At 37.4% G+C, this 18,502-nt stretch overlaps 1 protein-coding gene across 1 annotated transcript in view; it reads right to left on the reverse strand.

Annotated features, from left to right (window-relative positions):
• Nucleotides 1-1,396: 1,396 nt before the first annotated feature.
• Nucleotides 1,397-18,502, reverse strand: part of LOC124153751 — a 28,683-nt gene continuing 11,577 nt past the window's right edge. The window contains exons 4-6 of the mRNA XM_046527100.1: nucleotides 13,072-13,361; nucleotides 9,129-9,428; nucleotides 1,397-3,572 (exon numbers count right to left, since the gene is read on the reverse strand). Of these exons, the coding sequence (XP_046383056.1) occupies nucleotides 2,469-3,572; nucleotides 9,129-9,428; nucleotides 13,072-13,361 (1,694 nt within the window). The 3' untranslated portion in view covers nucleotides 1,397-2,468. The remainder of the gene's footprint in view (nucleotides 3,573-9,128; nucleotides 9,429-13,071; nucleotides 13,362-18,502) is intronic.

Consider the following 18,502-nt stretch of genomic DNA (forward strand, 5'->3'; position numbering starts at 1 on the left):
TTACTTTCTTCCTCAGAAGTCCTTGCCAATGTGCACCCCAAGTTACTCACATATTCGACCACTTAAGGTTACTGGGATTAGTTGTATGAGTAGTTTTTCACATCAAGACACCATCAGTGGCAGCTACAATAAATAATTTATTGCAGCTACAATTCATAGATAATTTTGTTCCGACCCCCACTACTGCTGAGAGATTACTAACCCCTAGGACCCTCACCCGAGTCTAACATCCGAGTTCAACTCAATTTATGGAGACAATTTCATTTGCCATTCTGCTCACTCCAGTTCCATGGATGGACAATTCAAAATTCTTATCTCTCCCCAGGAAAAACTGAATAACCATAACCTCCTCAAGCAGAATAATTATCCAGTAAATTGGCCCCATTCCTGTTACAATATTTAAATAATTCTGAGAAATGCATGTCCACAACACTTAGTAAAAGCTGATTTACACGGGGCACGGAATTGCGCAGGTTAGAGCTGCATTAATTTCTAAAATGGTGCAGAATTGTGCGAATGCATGAACGAAATTAGAACAGGGGCTACATTGACGTCTCGCATCCACGCATGTGTTCTAGCAATTCACCGCTTTACACGACACAATTTTGATTGTGCCTTCACACGTACGTCAGATTGCACAATTCCGTGTACCGTGTAAAACGGCCTTAATATTCTGTAACTAAGAGGATAGTATATATATGCCCCTCAATTCCACTCCTTGACTCACACCTTAGGTGTAGAGATACTTGGACAAGATTTTCCGTTCATTTATCAGTTTAAAATTTACGTGGCACTATTTTGTTATCTATCCAGAGTGATATGCCAAAACAAGGACAAAGATGAAGGCACTAAGGATCATCAGTTAGGTTAGGAGTTTAATTTATTCTAACTTAAGCAAACTAGCAGTTACCCAACCATTTAGGCGAAAACCAATAACTAACCCTTTTTGGGAGCATGAAATCTTCATAGTGTGCACACAATGCGATTGGGTGAGGCCTAAATTCAGCATACATTACACTCTATTAAAAAAATATTCCAGAGCCCAAAAGACCCTTAAATAAACATCCATATGTAGTATATTAACTGCCTCTTTAACAAACCACCAACCATTCAAGAGTCTCAAATCTACTCCTCCAACCCAAACTCTTGTAACCCAACTGTACATTTTATCAACCTTCAATTAAAGTCTAATTGCAATTCCAAAAAAATGACAAGAGAATTAACTCTGTGATTTTCAACACATACATCTCTCAGAATACAGAATTTGGATATCAGAGAAACAAAATTAAATGAAGAATTAGCAATCCATCGCCCCAAATGATAATCCACAAAAGCTTTAAACAGTTTTCAATAGCTATAGGTGGACTTGCAGTACAATCCAAATCATGCCATAAAAAATAATTAAACCAAAATATTTTATTGTCAAGAAATGTATTTATACTATGTTCCTCATTTACATAACACTGTAAAGCAATTATAAACAAAATTTTAATTAAAATTAACTTTGAGACCCTAATATATTCTTAGCACCTCATGTTTAAAAGCAATACCAATGATGATTTGAAGGTTGTTATTGCATGGAATGGAATGAAAAGTTTAACCATTAAAAGTCTGTTCACCCATCTCAGATAGGATTTAACGAAGTAACTTCTTGAAGAAATCATACATTAAGTACCTTACATAAAAGGTAATGAAAATATCCATTTTATTTTAAGCAAAAATAAAATGAATAAAATTCAGATTATCCATAAATTCATGATCCACACGAAGTATGCCCTTTTCATTCAACACTCAAAATTCCACTTGCAAATTTAAAATTATTACATGTTTTAAGCCAAGAAATTTATTTTATTTAAAATATAAGGCAATGATGTCCCATTGAACTGAATTCCAATTTCTATTATTTTTAAGAAACATAAAAAGGTCACTAAATCATTATCGTTACATTAAACCATGATTACATATCACTTGCCACTGGAGTTTTGTTTCCAATTAAAATATTGCTCGTGATAACCAAACTTTTTGGCACAAATACAACAGTTAACTTCAGAGAGTGAGCAAACACTAAGGTATAACTCAGTGCAAAATATAATGGCCATGTTATGACAACATAACAAAAAACAATGCTATATATTAATACTTACCCCAAACAATGTATGAAAACTATGTTTCCAAAGTGGATTTGTACCATATTTCTTGAGAAAAATTGGAGGAGCTAAGGAAAGATACAAATAAATTCCTGTACATCAATTCATCAGACATATTTACAATTTCTTATAAAATTTTTAGCATTCTGATATATGCTTAGTTAATAGAAGGCTGAGGAAAATTCATCAGGCCAATTCCTTGTACAGTAGGTAAAATGTACATGAGAGGAAATTGAAAACATACCTAGGGAGGAAGTCATATCAAACTAGTATAAACAAAATACCATTACATCATATTTACACCAACTTTGAGCTCATGGATCAACTCTGAGTATTCCTATTGAACTCTTCACTTAATGCTTCAAAATCCAATTCAGGACCACTCTCAATGTTTGAGTCTAAGCTCATATCAATACTACTGCCAGTCAAATCCAGGTTCATAGATCTATCTTGAGGAAGTTGAAAATTAATTTCAACTTTACTACTTGCATGATCAGTGTGAAGGTCTTTAGTTACACTGTCCCCTGGAATAACATTGTCCATGCACTGTCCATGTTGCAACTTTGATGAGTTATCAACCTGCTGACTGACAACTTCTGACAACCCTAGCGTAGAGGAAAATGACTCACTGGGGATGGTTCTTGAATCCTGAGTTTCACACTTTACTCCCATTTGCTCAGCTTGAACTGTATCTCCTGCCCCTGATGTCTGAAAATGGTCCTGAAGACTTTCAAAGGCAGGGGGTATAGTAGCTGATGTAACACTGCCACCACAATTATCAGGGACAGCACTCATAGATGTCACGGGTACTGCCTTAGGGTCTATGGTGTAATCTAATTCTTTTTCAATTTTCATCTCTTTCAGATGCTGACTAACAAGCTCATCCACAGCCTGGACTGAGCTATGGTCTCCAGATGCAGAAACCTCTCCCACATCATCTACCACTTCCGAAAGAGCAACACAAGGTGAGGTAGCAGAAACCACCTCATCACTGGTAACTGAAGCACTTGGTAAAGTCAATGAGGTCACTTCTCTATCTTCACTTGACTCACACATGTCACCTGACAACATGTCTACTAAATCATCCTTCCTACTACTATCTTCTTTACTCCATTCATCTCCAGTTGAGCCAGATATGTCAGATTTTAACAAACTGTTTTCACCATCCTTGTTGGTATCATCACCTTCATCAAGCCTCATTTTCTTCGCTGCTGGCTCTGCTGATGGAGGTGGCATGTCAGCATTCTTTTCACCTTCAGGACTAACTAAGTCCTCCAAATCTTTCTCCTCTTTTGGAGTAACTGACTCATCCAAGGGATTCCCTCTCACTGGTGTTCGATAGAGTAACTTTTGGTCATCAGACTCGCTCACAAGGTAAGTTCCACACTTAACACCAAGCATTGATGCTATCCTTTCATCTTCAATCTGAAAAAAAATATATATCGTAAACCATTCAGATATGTCACGTATAAGCTTTTACACTGTGATTATTATGATGATAAACATTTTATGAGATATGATGTTTATGTGGCAAAGAGAGTCAAATGTAAAAAAAGTAACATCAAGGGACAATGATATGAGTCAAATTTCTTACTAGTTGTCCTATTCAGCGCTTCTAGGTAGTATTTCTTAGCTCCTCAAGTCTTCTAAATATGCCAATACATTTTTAAGCAAATGAAGATGATCAAAATACAGTGATGTCTTGTAAAGTGAGGACAGCTTTCAATGAGAAGCTCAAGGGATGGGCAATGAGTCATTTTAAATCCCTTGGTTTACGTGCACAGTAAATACGTACATGTTAGTCTTGTCTTGCTCAGTCCAGTCATTCAGTAGTACGAAATGTAACTTCATGGTTCTGTGCTCATTCAATAATTTTATGAGCCAACTTTAAATAATTCTAATTACTAAAACAATGATCAAATGTCCATTTACACAATCAAGAAATTCTCATTACAATCTTTAATGTTCGCCTAGCAAGTTTATGCATTTCAATGGTCCTTATTCATCCTCCCTGCACATATCATCAATTTGCATCAGATTATCAGATCAGAGGAATTTCGCTTGGGGGGGGGGGGGGGGGGGGGGGGGAGAGGAGGGAGGGCGGCCGATAGCAGTGGGGGAAATTTTAGAAAAACAGGGTACTAAGAAGAGGATTTTAAACTAATTTTAACACTTTTCATAATCAAAAAACTTCATTGGACAAAGAAATATTTTGTAAATTCATGATTTTTTGCTTACTTTAAAGAAGGAAAATACAGTGGAACCTCGTTAAAGCGAGTACGGGCTATAGCGAGACCCCCGCTATTACGAGAGATAGCCGATGCACCGTCAATTGACCCTACAATAAGCGTGTTAAAAAGTTCGTTTTTACGAGGCCCTTTTGGTGTTGGCACTCGCCTTAGCGAGGGTTTCACCGCCGGAAAAACTTACATTAAGACTCCTTAATCTCTGTAATTGCTAGCGATTTGTTAGAAATGAAGCTAATGGAGTGCTAAGTTTCAAATTTATGTGGTGAACTGTCGTTTGATAAATAAGTAGTTAATTTTGGTGAAAATATTGTGGCATTAGCATTCGCAAATGCTTGATCTTCTTTTGTTCCTCGTGCGGCAGAAAGCAGTCGTGAGCATACCCGCACGTCCATGAGTTGCATGAATAGAAATAATTTGATGGCAGGCACCATGGCCAAGAAAACACCAAACAATTAGCCGTTGTTTGAGTAAGGAAATTTAGTGATGCAAATAAACATCACCTTTTGTCTGGATTTATGCTTATGTTTATCAGATAGAAATTTATCTGTCACCGCACCACTCTGTTCCTGTATAACTGTTCGCAACAGGTATACCATATTGGCTATTATTTGCTCCACCTCCGGTAAAGCGACAATTCGCTATAACGAGTGTTTATTGGTGCACCGTGGGGTGTCGTTTTATCGAGGTTGCACTGTATGGTGTTTTTATAAATCAGGGGGGGGTCTGGACCCCCTCCAGGCTACGCCACTGGCTGATGTGGCTTGGTAGATCAGGAGATATTACTAGTACCATTCCATGAGTCTCTCAATCTCATTTCTCAAATCTATCTCAATCAAATTTCATTTTCAACTCTTCATAACTGCTTGATTATGGACTTGTAACTATTGAGCTTCCCAAAATCCAAGAAAGTGTGATTATGGTTGTGCAAGATGGTTGATGAGTACATCTACATCATACCCCACAAGCCGCCTAAAAGGCATGTGGCAGGGGGAGGCGTGTGAGTAATGCTTAAACAATAGTTTATTTTGCATTAAAATTTTACATCCTGATTTTAATAGGATGAATGAGTCTTTAAAATTGAAGCCAGCTATAATAACACCATTACATGTAAGGGTACAACCAAGCAGAAAATGGAAGTTACTATATCCTCCATTTCCACTAACCTCATGCTCACTCAGTGATTCAAGCAGAGAATAGGATGTAAACCTATTAGCCAGTCAGTTGATACTCGTAAGGAAGTTAATCCCATGAACCTCTTTTTCCATCATTGCCTCCCGATTACATATTTATTACAGCTACAATTTGGAAAGGTGCAAAGTATGAATTTTTCTGTAGTAATTTCCTACCACTAGATAACTAACTGAGAACAATCAATGACTGTTAACACATTGCATACCGGGGTAAGCTAATGTTTAGAATATAACTTTACCCAATCAAACGTTATGATGCATCAATTCATTATGAATAATGAACGACAACTGAAAATGTACTAACGAATACATATTGTACGCTTTAAAATTGTTTAGGTTGACGCACCTAAATGAGGAGAATCTTCGTCATCCATCCGGAACGTTCGGGAAAAAAATGACGAGAATTCTTGCCATCCGTGCACAACGTGTTAAGAAAGCTAACATCATTGACAATCAAGTTGAATGCAATAAAACCAGCATACAATGATGGGACTGAAATAAGCATGAATTTGATGGGACTGCAATAAGCATGACTTCACTGTAGAGAGATGATAGAAGGGTTGTGTCTTCATAGGGCCATCTAAGTATTCCAAATGTTATACACTGCAAGGGAAGTAAATTCCTCAACCTTGTTTCATTCACCATAAAACCTTTCCTATAGTGATGGTAAGCAATTGCTATTATTTATCATCAAATGCCATAGCTGCCATTGTGTCCTTTTCAATCTATCTATTTCTAATTTAAATGACTACTTTCTTCCTTGATTCAGTTCTACACTTCATTACTTACATTGGTTCCAGCCTGAAAATGAAGGACCCCTAAAATGAATGCTTGTGTATTACGCATTTGCAAAGGGGACCATAATTTTGCTGAATATCTGATTTTATTCTTGGAGTGCAATAATGTAAGTTGATACCAATTAGTTTCGTTGTACTGGTGGCTTGATGCAGCACTTTAGGTTGAAAGAGCACATACAGTAGAAGCCCGGTTTAATGAGTGCTCATAATCCCTCGGAAATTACCTGCAAAACCGAGCACTCGTTGTATCCGAAGGTGTTCAATAAACCCACAGAAGTCTCATTATCACTCGTGTTACAGTTTTTCTTTTGTTTCCGTGGTATTTAACGAAGTTCAACAGCTTAAGAGTCATTATCATACAAAATCTAGTTGAGTATCAACATATATAAAGAAAGAAACTGGGGATTTTCAATTTTATAAAATATTAAATCCCCAGTTTCCGTGAATTTATTCCCATACACCCATGTCTCGTATAGCACAAGGGATGCGTTCCTTGGGGTCTTTGCGCTATACGAATTTGCGTTATACGAGAGCGTTTTAACATTGGGAAGATAGGGATGCGTTCCTGGTAGCATAGGTATAGGGTATTGAATTTCCTCTAAAACATCTATATTCCCATAAAAAGCCTTATAAAACATTATTTATATAAATGTTTATAGTTTAAAACATCTTTAAAGATAGTATGCTCGCATTCAAAGACTTTTATTCACGTTAAAAAAAATTCTTACGTGCTTTTGAAATTCCCTCCTGTCGTGCGGGTGGGCTAACATCTGCTATATCAGGGGTTCGTAATGCGTTGCCGGCAGTTGACGATTTTTCAAACTAGTCTAAATACAACTATCGTGTCACCCAGGCCCTTTTGTCGCTCACCGAAATGGCAGGAAAATGCTACTTTGAATGCCATTTCATAGCTAGCGGAGTTTATGAGTGATAAATCATTTTCATTTGAAGTCCTCCGAGTCATTAGCAGCTACGTGAAACAGTCTTTAAATGCCTTGAAACCTGACCCAGGTTTTCCTTCCCTGAAAATTCTTTTCCAAAAGAATATCGTCTCGTCAACACTAAAAACTAGTTGAGGGGAAAGGAGCCACTTTCAACCACAGCTTGGAGTTCATCAGAAAATGTTGTGGTGGCTGCGCTATCAACGCTTGCAGATTCACCTGATATCGCCGCACTGAAAATACCTGCTTGCAGTTTAAATTCTGGAACCAATCGGAGCTTTCACTAAATGTCTCGGGAGCAATTACCACTCTCGTCTTTTTGTAATGATTCACTATGAACTTTCCGTATGTGTAGACCACTTGGTTGAAGTTGGTGCGGCTGAGGTCACTGATGTTTTAACTTCGTCTTTATTCAGAATAAGGCTTCGTGCGTTTAAACTTCCGCGCAATATCGCTTTGACGCTCTCCATTTTCAAAGCAATTGACCTCTTTCAATTCCTCTTCTATGTTTATGTTTTTTCTTGATAAATTCTTGATTTTTCTACACGCATTCCTATTTTTTGCCATATTCTCTTGGTTTTTACTCTGAATGTCTCTATCTAAATCACCTTCTACTGCAGAACTGTATTCCTGAGACGCAGAGGGCCTACGACTGCGGGGAGGGAACGAAGCCATTGTGTTTGAGACTCTATAGCGGAACCTTTTATGTGTTGGTGCTATTCATACGCAACTCGGCCACCGCTCCATTTCCCCCCCGTGAATAGCGATGACCTTGAAGGCTTTAGCGTAGACCCTCTACCTGGAAGTCAATCGCCCAATAACCTATGACGGCAAAAATTACGTCTCAACCGGGATTGCTTAAAAAAAAACTCATTTCCACTAGCCCCACGCTTAATTAATGATCTAAATTAACTCATTCTGTTAAGGAGACGAGATAAATTACTTCGGTAGGCCGGCTATCTGGACCCAATGACGAGTAATACTTTTGGTCATTGCACAGCAATGGATTTCGATTAATATATAAACAAAAAAGAAGATATAAGGCAAGCAATAATATTAATATGCGTAAAATGATAGAAATTTCGTGTGTACTTAGCGCAAGTTCACGTTTTATCACGAGAGCGTTTAAGATTTGTGATTAGGCTACACTGCGTTGCAATATTTCCCCGAGGAACGAATTTGCGCTATATCGAAATTGCGCTAATCGAAATTGCGCTATATGAGACATGGGTGTACTTGTATTTGTTATCATTGAAGAAAGCTATAAAAACAGCGAAACTAGTCTAGATCAATGTTTGGTATGCGGCGGAAGTTTTTGGATAATTTTGCAAATACATCATGCCGACAATATCAGTTTTGTCAAGTTTTCGAATGTTTAACCAGTAAGTCAGACAGTTCGGAAAATTGGCTGAAAGGTTCACTGAGGACCAGTAACCTACTTTATAATCTGAAAATCCATCAAAATTTTTATTTTAATTATATTTCAAGAGGCTCAATACCTTTGACTCCAATGAAATAAAATTGAGAAGGGGTTTTCTTAATGGCCCAACTTTTACAGCTATGTGAGCATTAAATGATTTCTCAAGCCCTAAGAAAGCAAAATAATTATCAGCAAATAAATAAAAAGAGGCATCTTAATTAGTTCACACACCAACCATTAAATAGAATAATGCTTAGTGCTAACCTTTATAACATCAATCATGTGTGTCAAAATAGTTTTAAGCACTAAGACTAACAGCAAACTTAAAAATTACAAATTACTTAGCAATATCAGCTTGGAGATGAATTAATCATAGTTTGTTACCTGTAGGCGATGACTTCTAATAGGTTTCTTTGGCTTAGCTTCGTTATCAACTAGCTTAGTGGTGGCAGGTACAGATTCAGGAGTGGATATAGGCACAAGCATCGGTCCCACTACATTGCTAGCTTCCTTCAGCAAAGATCGTAACTCTTGACAAACTGTTCCAATATGAGCAGTACTTGTGGTACCAGTTCGGTGTGATCCTTCAGCACGCAATAGGAGTAACTCCCATGATGTCAAAGAGTCAGCCACTATGGACCCAGCCACCTCAACAACTTCCCGAGGCTCACAAGTTCCAACAAGCTGTGAAAAAAAGTGTAAACAACATTTGGGATTAGATTATGATGATTCACAGCGGCAGGATAATAAAAAGTACATGGCCAAGGAGCAAGACTTGAACTAAGTATAGCAGAGCTCTGATCAGTCATTTTTAAAGAGGATGGTTAAAACAATGCTAACAAAAGAAATAGAACGAATAATCAAGAAAATTTTGAAAAGAGAGGAAAAAGTGGGCATCTGATTTACAGCTTATATAATACATACATACATATAATTCAAAAGGAAACTTTTGATCAGAATAGGGTAGTTTCCTTCATCAAAGAAACCGAAAGGCATTGATTGCGATTTGTTACCCACAATTACTGCATTCATAATATACAAATTATTTCATTTTAGAAATACCGGTTTAGACGAATGGCAATGGTCCATTTTTATCCTCATTTGAAAAGGGCCAGATTGGCGCCCATGCGATGCCACTCCACGTGACGTCACAGGGACCTAGTTTCTATAGGAGAAGATAGGAGTTATACATCGTCTGAGATTACCAATGCATGCATGAGGCGCAGAACTCAGGGAAACATGTCTTAATAATCACCTATTAAAACTGGCTAAGGTCGGAAAGTTTCCTTCGTTTGATAAGGTATTAATAAACCTTTTTTAAGCCAAGCGCTACCAGACAGCAAGGTACTCAGCTACCCTCTAGCATCCTGCGTCCTATCAGCGCTCAGAGCCTCGATCAAGGTCACCTCACAAGGCGGGAGGGGGAACCAGAAATACGTCACACGGAGAGATTTCCTTACCCATCGCGTTTTCGCGCGCTTGAAAATTTTCACTTTTCATTTAATCGTGAAAAATAGATATCGTCATTTAAAAATCTAAAAGCGTGAAATACGTACTCCAGGAGTAATAATCTTCCGATATAGGCAATAAAAAAATAATAGGAAACCACCCTATTGTGAATTGCACGTTAAAGGAAACATCATTTCACTACTTAAATTCTGAAAGCATGCTCAGGAACCAGAACTGATAGTTAGCAGTATTATGTGAATACATACAAGCAATACTATTTGAAAAATTACAAGAATAAATTTCTGGAATGAAGATCTTTTGTGTACATCAAAGAAAGAACCATAATTGACGCTCTTGGGCACAGAACATGAGGAGAACTTAAATGTGGCACAGTTATAAAAACTAAGCTTAGTGTATATCCACCTAAATGCCATTGTTTATTCGTGGAACTTCGTAATGAAGTTCATTTTGTAACTGCCAGGACTGGGACTGAAGTTTGTAATTTCATAATAACAAATATTTTGCAATAACATTTCTTTTACTGAAGATTGGATGGGCCTTTTTGTCGCGACCAACGATATGCTTCGTAATAACGAGAACTCCGTAGTAATATTGTTCATATTAACGAGAGTCTAATGTATAGTTTTCCAACATAACAATGAAGATATGATGATCTATCTCCTTTGCAATCACATCAAAAAACTTCTTAAAAATAGGTTCTCATCAGGAAATTTAGATTTAAGGACCTTTGCTAGTGCAACAGGTGGTACTGCACTTCTCCTGACTGAAGGATTTCTTTTGTCATCCAAAGTGGAGTGACACTTTGCAGACAGAATGATTAGGTATTTCAAAACCTCTATTTCTCTTCGCCAACTTTCTCTTTCATTCACTAAATCTAAGTAATGAAATCATGTATTATTTCAGCACAGCTTCTGATTCCCTCTACATAGACAATGCTGATGATGAAAAGGTGGGCAACATAAAATACCTCTTCAACTGACACAGCAGAAGGAATGGCCCAAGACCTCTGACCTATGAACCCCTCTTTCACCTCACATTTCAAGCACTTATGTGGGTGCACTCATATCACCAGCGGAACATACTACTTTGAAACTTAAACAGTACTCAAAACCTTCCTGCTTTCCTCAAGTCTCGCTACTACTATAGTTTTAATTATGAGTCAAGTTTCATATACATGGGATTCAAATTCAATGCGACAGGTTTCAAAAACAGAGGACATTTTTTTAAGCCCGAACTAATGGCCCATGAAGTGTGTGCAAAAAATGGTGCAACTAATAATGCGAGGATATTAAATTTTTTATCAGCTTTTTCATGCCATATGATGGTCATGATAAAATTTTATACGTATTTAAATCAAGTTTGAAAAACAGCGTTTCATGGGGCAAACCGTGTTCCTCTACACAAAACCCACTGTTTCAACCATGGCTGCATTTGCTGTAACGCACTCTTCTCCTAAGAGGACACTGTTCAGCACAGAATTTCAAAGGTTGAACACCCAACTGTAGGGAGCAAGAAACTGAAGGCTACTAGTCCAAGTGTTGAAACACAACAAGCATAAAACATGTGTATAATTAATGGCTAGCATGACAGCTATCAAGACGAAAATTTCATCAACATTTCACCTTATGGAATTACAGCCAACTCCTTCACTCAGGAGAACATTTTTACTGCATTTTTATAAGAATTATACTTTAGAGTAACAAATATATGATAATTTAATGGTTTTTCCCAATTAAAAGCAGCAACTGGTGCATCACAGCAGCTGGAGTGGCACACACATACGTAAGTAGAACCTGTCAGGTGCTTTTCCCATAAGATTTTTGCCATGGATCATACCGTAGTCCTTACTGAATAAATACAATCTCCACCACATACCATTCCACCGACAGTAGTAAAAAAGACATAAATCACAAAAAGACATTAAATGCACAGGTGTTTATGTTTTCTGATATTTTCACTAGAACGTCGAAAGTCAACTTAAACACAAGAATTACCTCACTATCCCTCAGCCATTTTTGCTATTCATTTTTTGGCATGGACTTTTCTACAACAATTGAGTTCTCAATTGGAAATGTGAGACTATGAATCTCAATCAACAAAATTAAACTACGCTGTCATTAGTTACATAAATGATGTATTTCCTGCACAGGGCTGGAATAAAATGGTTAATAACAGAGGCCATTCCATAGATGAAAAGTTACTGGAGGTTAGAAATAGATACATTCTAATTGGGTCATTCATGGTCCAAAAATATCAGGGTATATATATGAGGTTATCACATACACAAGGATTGCATATTCGATACACAACAGTACTCAATACTAAAGGGGAAGGTGATTTGAGAGGATTATGAATATCTGAAGTTTTTTCACGTAGAAAATTTACCAGATCTAAGCAAGAAATACCTATCTATGAAAAACAATTGCATCACAGTGAATCTGTGCTTAGCAAGGTACAAATGTACCACATATTACATTTCAATTAATATTACTCAGAAACCCACTATTTCACTCATACAGAATTCAGTCACAAAAAGATGAAATATTTACCCGAATGAAAATACCGTATTCCTCCATATAAGTCCCCCTCTGAATATAGTGCCCCCCCCCTAATTTTAAGGCTTGAGTTTCAGGGAAAAATTTTTAAAATGGGTCTGAAAATAGTCCCCCCTTAACATTTACCACAGGCATTTTTGAAAAAAAGGGGGGACTATATTCAGACAAATATGGTACTTCATAAAGGCAGAGCTAAATTATTGACCCTTGATTAGATTCGAAGGTTTTTTATAAGACATAATTGAACTTAACACCTTGCCACCACTGTCAGACTGAACTACTAATCAACTGACTGAGCATACCTCTCTAAGCTTCGCCAGCCTTCGCTCACTCCTGGCTTCTGGTGTCATGTAAGCATGAGGTCCCCTTCTTCTCCCTCGCCTTCTATATGGAGGGCCACCATGCCTGACTATGCCATTTGGTCCACCAATTATGGTACGGGGTGCTTGAGGTGTTGATGTTGCAGAGGGCGCAGATAATGGAGTGGTTCCTGATTCACCTTCACCGGCAGCAGGAGGAGCGACTCTTGAACCATCTGCATTCTCTGCTGTTGCACTACCCCTATCATTTACACCAGTCTCTTGGGGAAGTTCTAGAATGGACAAAATTATCAATTAGAAATATAAGGAAAAATTAAGAGGCACAATAATGTACGTGTTCAAAAAGCTAAGTTAGGAAAAAAATACACACTGTAGTGTCACTCTATGCAATAACTCATTTATTTGGGTTTCTAAATACATAGTACATACATAGTTTTTAAATTTCTTTAAAACACCGAACCCTAGTATATGTTGAAATCCATGGGGCACAAAAAAATTAGTGATTTCATTGAGATGCTTCTATATTTTTTCACCAAATTTTCAATGTGTTTGTAGGTAAAAATATAACTTTCATTGAGCCCAACATAATTCATTAACATTGAACAAATCCTACTCATAAGTAAGTAAATTATGATTAAACATTGTAAAGATATATGTAGGTTGTTCACAAAGTTCGAAGTACAAAGAGGTTTATGCTCTCTCTTTAACTACTGCAATGCGAAAAAAATGTTACTTCTATAAAAGAAACTTGTCTAATAGTTGTATTACTTGTTTAATACAGAGTCTGGGTGTATTAAATCAGGCAGAGCACCTGTACTGCCAGTTGCCATCATTTGTTCGCGTCCTTCAGGTAAGAGCCTCACATACAGTGCAACCTCGATATAACGACACCCCACGGTGCACTAATAAACACTCGCTATAGCGAATTGTCGCTTTACCGAAGGTGGAGCAAATAATAGCCAATATACCTGTTGCGAACAGATATACAAGAACAGGAGTGGTGCGGCGACAGATAAACATCTATCCCATAAACGTAAGCATAAATCCAGACGAAAGGCGATGTTTTTTTGCATCACTAAATTTCCTTACTCAAATAACGACTAACTATTCAAACAATTTATAAGCGCCGCACTGAATAAAAATCATGCAAAGCATTGTTTCGTCAATCATTATATTTATCGAACGACAGTTTACCACATAAATTTGAGACTGAGCACTCCATTAACTTCATTTCTAACAGATCGCTAGCAATTACAGAGGTTAAGGAGTCTTCATGAAAGTCTTCCGGCGGTGAAAGCCTCGCTATGGCGAGAGCCAACACCTAAAGGGTCTCGTTAAAACGAATTTTTTAACACGCTTATTATAGGGTCAATTGACGGTGCATCGGCTATCTCTCGTAATAGCGGGGGTGTCGCTATAGCCCGTACTCGCTTTAACGAGGTTCCACTGTACGACAATTACTATTTTTCATGTCAGTTTGAGTGACAAAAGGCATTCGTGATGTTGCTTGTCACTGAGTTTTGCCGCTTATGCCACTGCTGGGTCTGAGAGCCATCATTCGACGTGAATGCAGTAAACAACCCACAAGAACTACCCAAGGTAAAGCTTTTTATGTAGTGTTTTTAAAACATATGGGCGGTATGGATCTTTGAAGATGAATGCACATGTAAAGCAAGTTATATAGTAAACATTCCAAGAATGGCTGATGGATTTTTCGCTTTGGACTACCTCATACTAGGAGTAAGAGCAATGGCAATCGATGAACATGAGCAGCATTGGCAAATGAGAGATTTTCAAAGCCCTTTTAAGATGCCATCCAGCAAATTTCAAGAGACTTTTTGAGTAAACCTTGACCGGGCTTCGGACTTTACGTATACCTTATTTATCTGAATATAGTCCCCCCTTTTTTTCCAAAAATACCTGTAGTAAAAGTAAAGGGGGGACTATATTCCTATGCATTTTTTAAAATTTTTTCCCAAAACTGAAGCCTCTAAATTACAGGGGGATATACTTGCTTGATGGTGACGCACTGGCATTCCCCCTGAAATACACATAATATGTTTAACCAGTAGTCCTTAGTCTTTTTTGTGGTGAAAACCAAAAGCAAATAGCATAAGTTACTCTTCTTTTCTTTTTATTACTCGTTTTACAACAAGCAGGTTCTGGCCACATTTAGATTTTTGCCAAAGGTAGCGATCCAAATAGTGTTGGTCATTGAGGGCCATCATCTATCATCAGTTAGCTAATCCATTCAGGCAGTCACCGATGCCATCAAAAGTTGTTTGTTATGACGGCAAATAAAATTCCTGATGATTTACGCAGAAAGGCAAACCATAAGGCTGAAATTTTCTGTTGCGCCACCAGCCTTTTAAGGGAGTTATTGATTTTACGCATGCATTGTACATATTCTTACTCCATCTGAGCATGAGAAGGCCTCTGACAACCACCATGGCGATCATTGCCTTCATTTACAAGCAGTAAGTTATGAGACGACTCCTAAAATGAGCAGCATTGTTTTTCAACTAGCCTAAATAATTTTATGCTAAAAATTAACTACAGTGGAACCTTGTTAAAGCGAGTAAAGGCTATTGCGAGACCCCCACCATTACGAGAGAAAGTCGAAGCACTGTCAATGGACCCTATGATTAACATGTAAAAAAAATCGGTTTTACGAGACCCTTTTGGTGTTGAAACTCGCCATAAAGAATGCTTCCATCACTGGAAAACCTTCACCAAGAGTCCCTAATTGGTGTAATTGCTGGCATTCTGTTAGAAATAAAGGTAACATGGAGTTCTATTTCTAAAATTCATGTGGTAAACTGTCATTCGATCAGTAAGTACTTCATTTTGCTGAAAATATTGTGGCATTAACATTCACGAATGCTTGATCTTCTTTTGTTCCTTAGGCGGCAGAAAGCAGTCAAAAGCATACTCACACATCCGTGAGTTTCGTGAACAAAGAGCATTTGAAGGTAGAGACCACGGTCAAAACCGCAAAACATGTCAAAGCGAAAAAAGGAATATAATAGAAAAATACAAGAGTGGCGTGATTAATTTATCTACCTATTCGCTCTTCTCAATTTAAAAAAAAGTGAAGATTAGGTCTGCCGTTGTGAGGGAGGACAAACCTTCACAGCAAAAGCGCCAAAGGAATGCAAAATATGAAGACTAAGAAGCTTATGATTAGCGTAGCTTTGTCCGGGTGCTTTTGCCAACTTAAGTCTGTCGGAACTATATACTGAGAAAATGGATATGGTGGAGTATTTTTCAGTGATAGATTGAGAATGGAGATCTTCAAGCGTTCGGAAAGTTGTTTATACTAATTGTAAGCACGGAAGCGTTATTTCCCTTCATAATTGCGGGAGATGTCTGTGGTGTAAACCCGAAGTCGTGGATGAAAAAACTCTGATCCTAGCAGAATATCTTAAGAAGTATTCCCCGCCAGATATAACGCAGCTGAATCGAAACTCTTTTACAGCCTACTAACTGACAAAATACTTGCAGTACGAGGTATTTCTTGCAATGATGGTTCTAGAGGCAGATAATGCGCCTTAACGATGGATCGTGTGAAGAGCTGGTTCTGTGCTTTTAGTTTATTTAATTTAAAAAATTCTATATTCCTTTTTCATGTTTCGCAGTCATTATTCAGAATATTAAATCAATAAACTCATACTCATAAGTTTTGTTGGCCTTATGGTCATCAGATGCGTATTCCTTTTCATTTCTTTGTCGCATATATTACTCATGTGCGTTATTTCACTCGCAGTTTCTTGCAGCTTTCTTTTGTTTAACTTAAGTGACATCAGCATAATATCTGCGTAATAGTTTTCGTAAAATAATATCAAGTAAATATCTTTTCTAAAATTACCAATTTTAATTCAAATTGTTTTTATTGCAGTGCCGTGGGTACACTCTGTGCATTATTTCAATGACGTCGCAGGTGTAACATTCAAAATGGACCTTTTCTTCGAAACATCGGCAATTTTAACCACATCATTATGAAAGCTAAGTAGACTTTTTACCGCAGATAATGAAGACATAACATTGGATGATAGAAAAGGTCTTCCGACACAGGATCGTTCTACCACCTTCCACCCTTTTCGTCTGCAGAAAACAAATGCAATACATTATTTCACATAACTGCCGCGTAATGTACAGGAACGATAAACATACACCAATGGTTAAATAACCATTATACAGTTTTATCAATAATTGTTTGAATTTTCCGCGGAAAATAATTGAATGATCACATAAATGCACTAATTAAGTAGTACATAGAAAACTGGCTTTGTCAGTTGTGCATTGGCATAATGATTGGCAAAGCAATGCCTTGCATGATTTTTATTCAGTACGGCGCTTATAAATTGTTTGAATAGCTGTTGTTAAAGTAAGGAAATTTAATGATGCAAAAAGACATCGCCTTTCATCTGGATTTAAGGTTGCGTTAACAGGATACGAATTTCTCCACCGCGCCATCATTCCTATTCCTGTAAAGTGTTTACAATACGTACCTATATTGACTATTATTTGCTCCACCTCCGTTAAAGTGACAATTCGCTAAACAGGGAGTGTTTATTTGAGCACTGTGGAATCTCGTTTTATCGACGTTGCACTGTATTTTGTGATGCAACAGTACAGTAGAATCCTGATTTTAGGTTTTTCAGGGGGGACAACATTTAAAACACTAAATGCGGAAAAACACTAAATGAGGACCTGCCATTTTTTTCAGGTTTTAGGGTCTGTAATGATTGAAATGGCTTTCTATGAATAAAAAATATTATTTTACATAACTAAAAGGTGCTGCATGCAGCAAAAAATTCATTGATTAAGTGTTTTCAGCCCTATGAAGGTTGGATAATACTTTTCAGGAATCAGCTAAATAATGGGTAGTAAAAATAAGTAATGAGAGGATGACAATTGTTTTAAAGAAATATTTTAAGAAAATTTTAATATGCATCAACTGAAAAGCATTCCCACACGGAATATTATTATGGAAATTATAGTGATTCCATTTTTACGTACATTTCAGTGGTCTCGATGAAATTTTAAATTTTTTTCTGTAAAAGCGACATGTAGGTGACTATAGCATTTCTAATTTAATAAGAAAAGGTGTAAGTAGGTACTTGAAAAATCGTCATTGCATCTATAAAGATGAGTGAAATAAAGGGACAGCAGAAGATCGCTAATCCCGATATCTTAACTACCGAATATCTAGTAAAAGGGAGATTTTCTGGAATCATACCAACTTAACGTTTTCTGTTGCCTCGGCGAAACGAGGGATTTATGAGCCTTTAAAAAGCCTCCCGTGCGCACATTTTGGATTTCGAGGTCATCCAAAAAAGGAGAATCTTATTTCTAGTATGCGTACAAGTCGATGGTGATTCAACTCGATGATGGCACCAGATTCGTTGTC

Source organism: Ischnura elegans, chromosome 2 (genome assembly GCF_921293095.1).
Source record: "Ischnura elegans chromosome 2, ioIscEleg1.1, whole genome shotgun sequence".
NCBI classification, from domain to species: domain Eukaryota; kingdom Metazoa; phylum Arthropoda; class Insecta; order Odonata; family Coenagrionidae; genus Ischnura; species Ischnura elegans.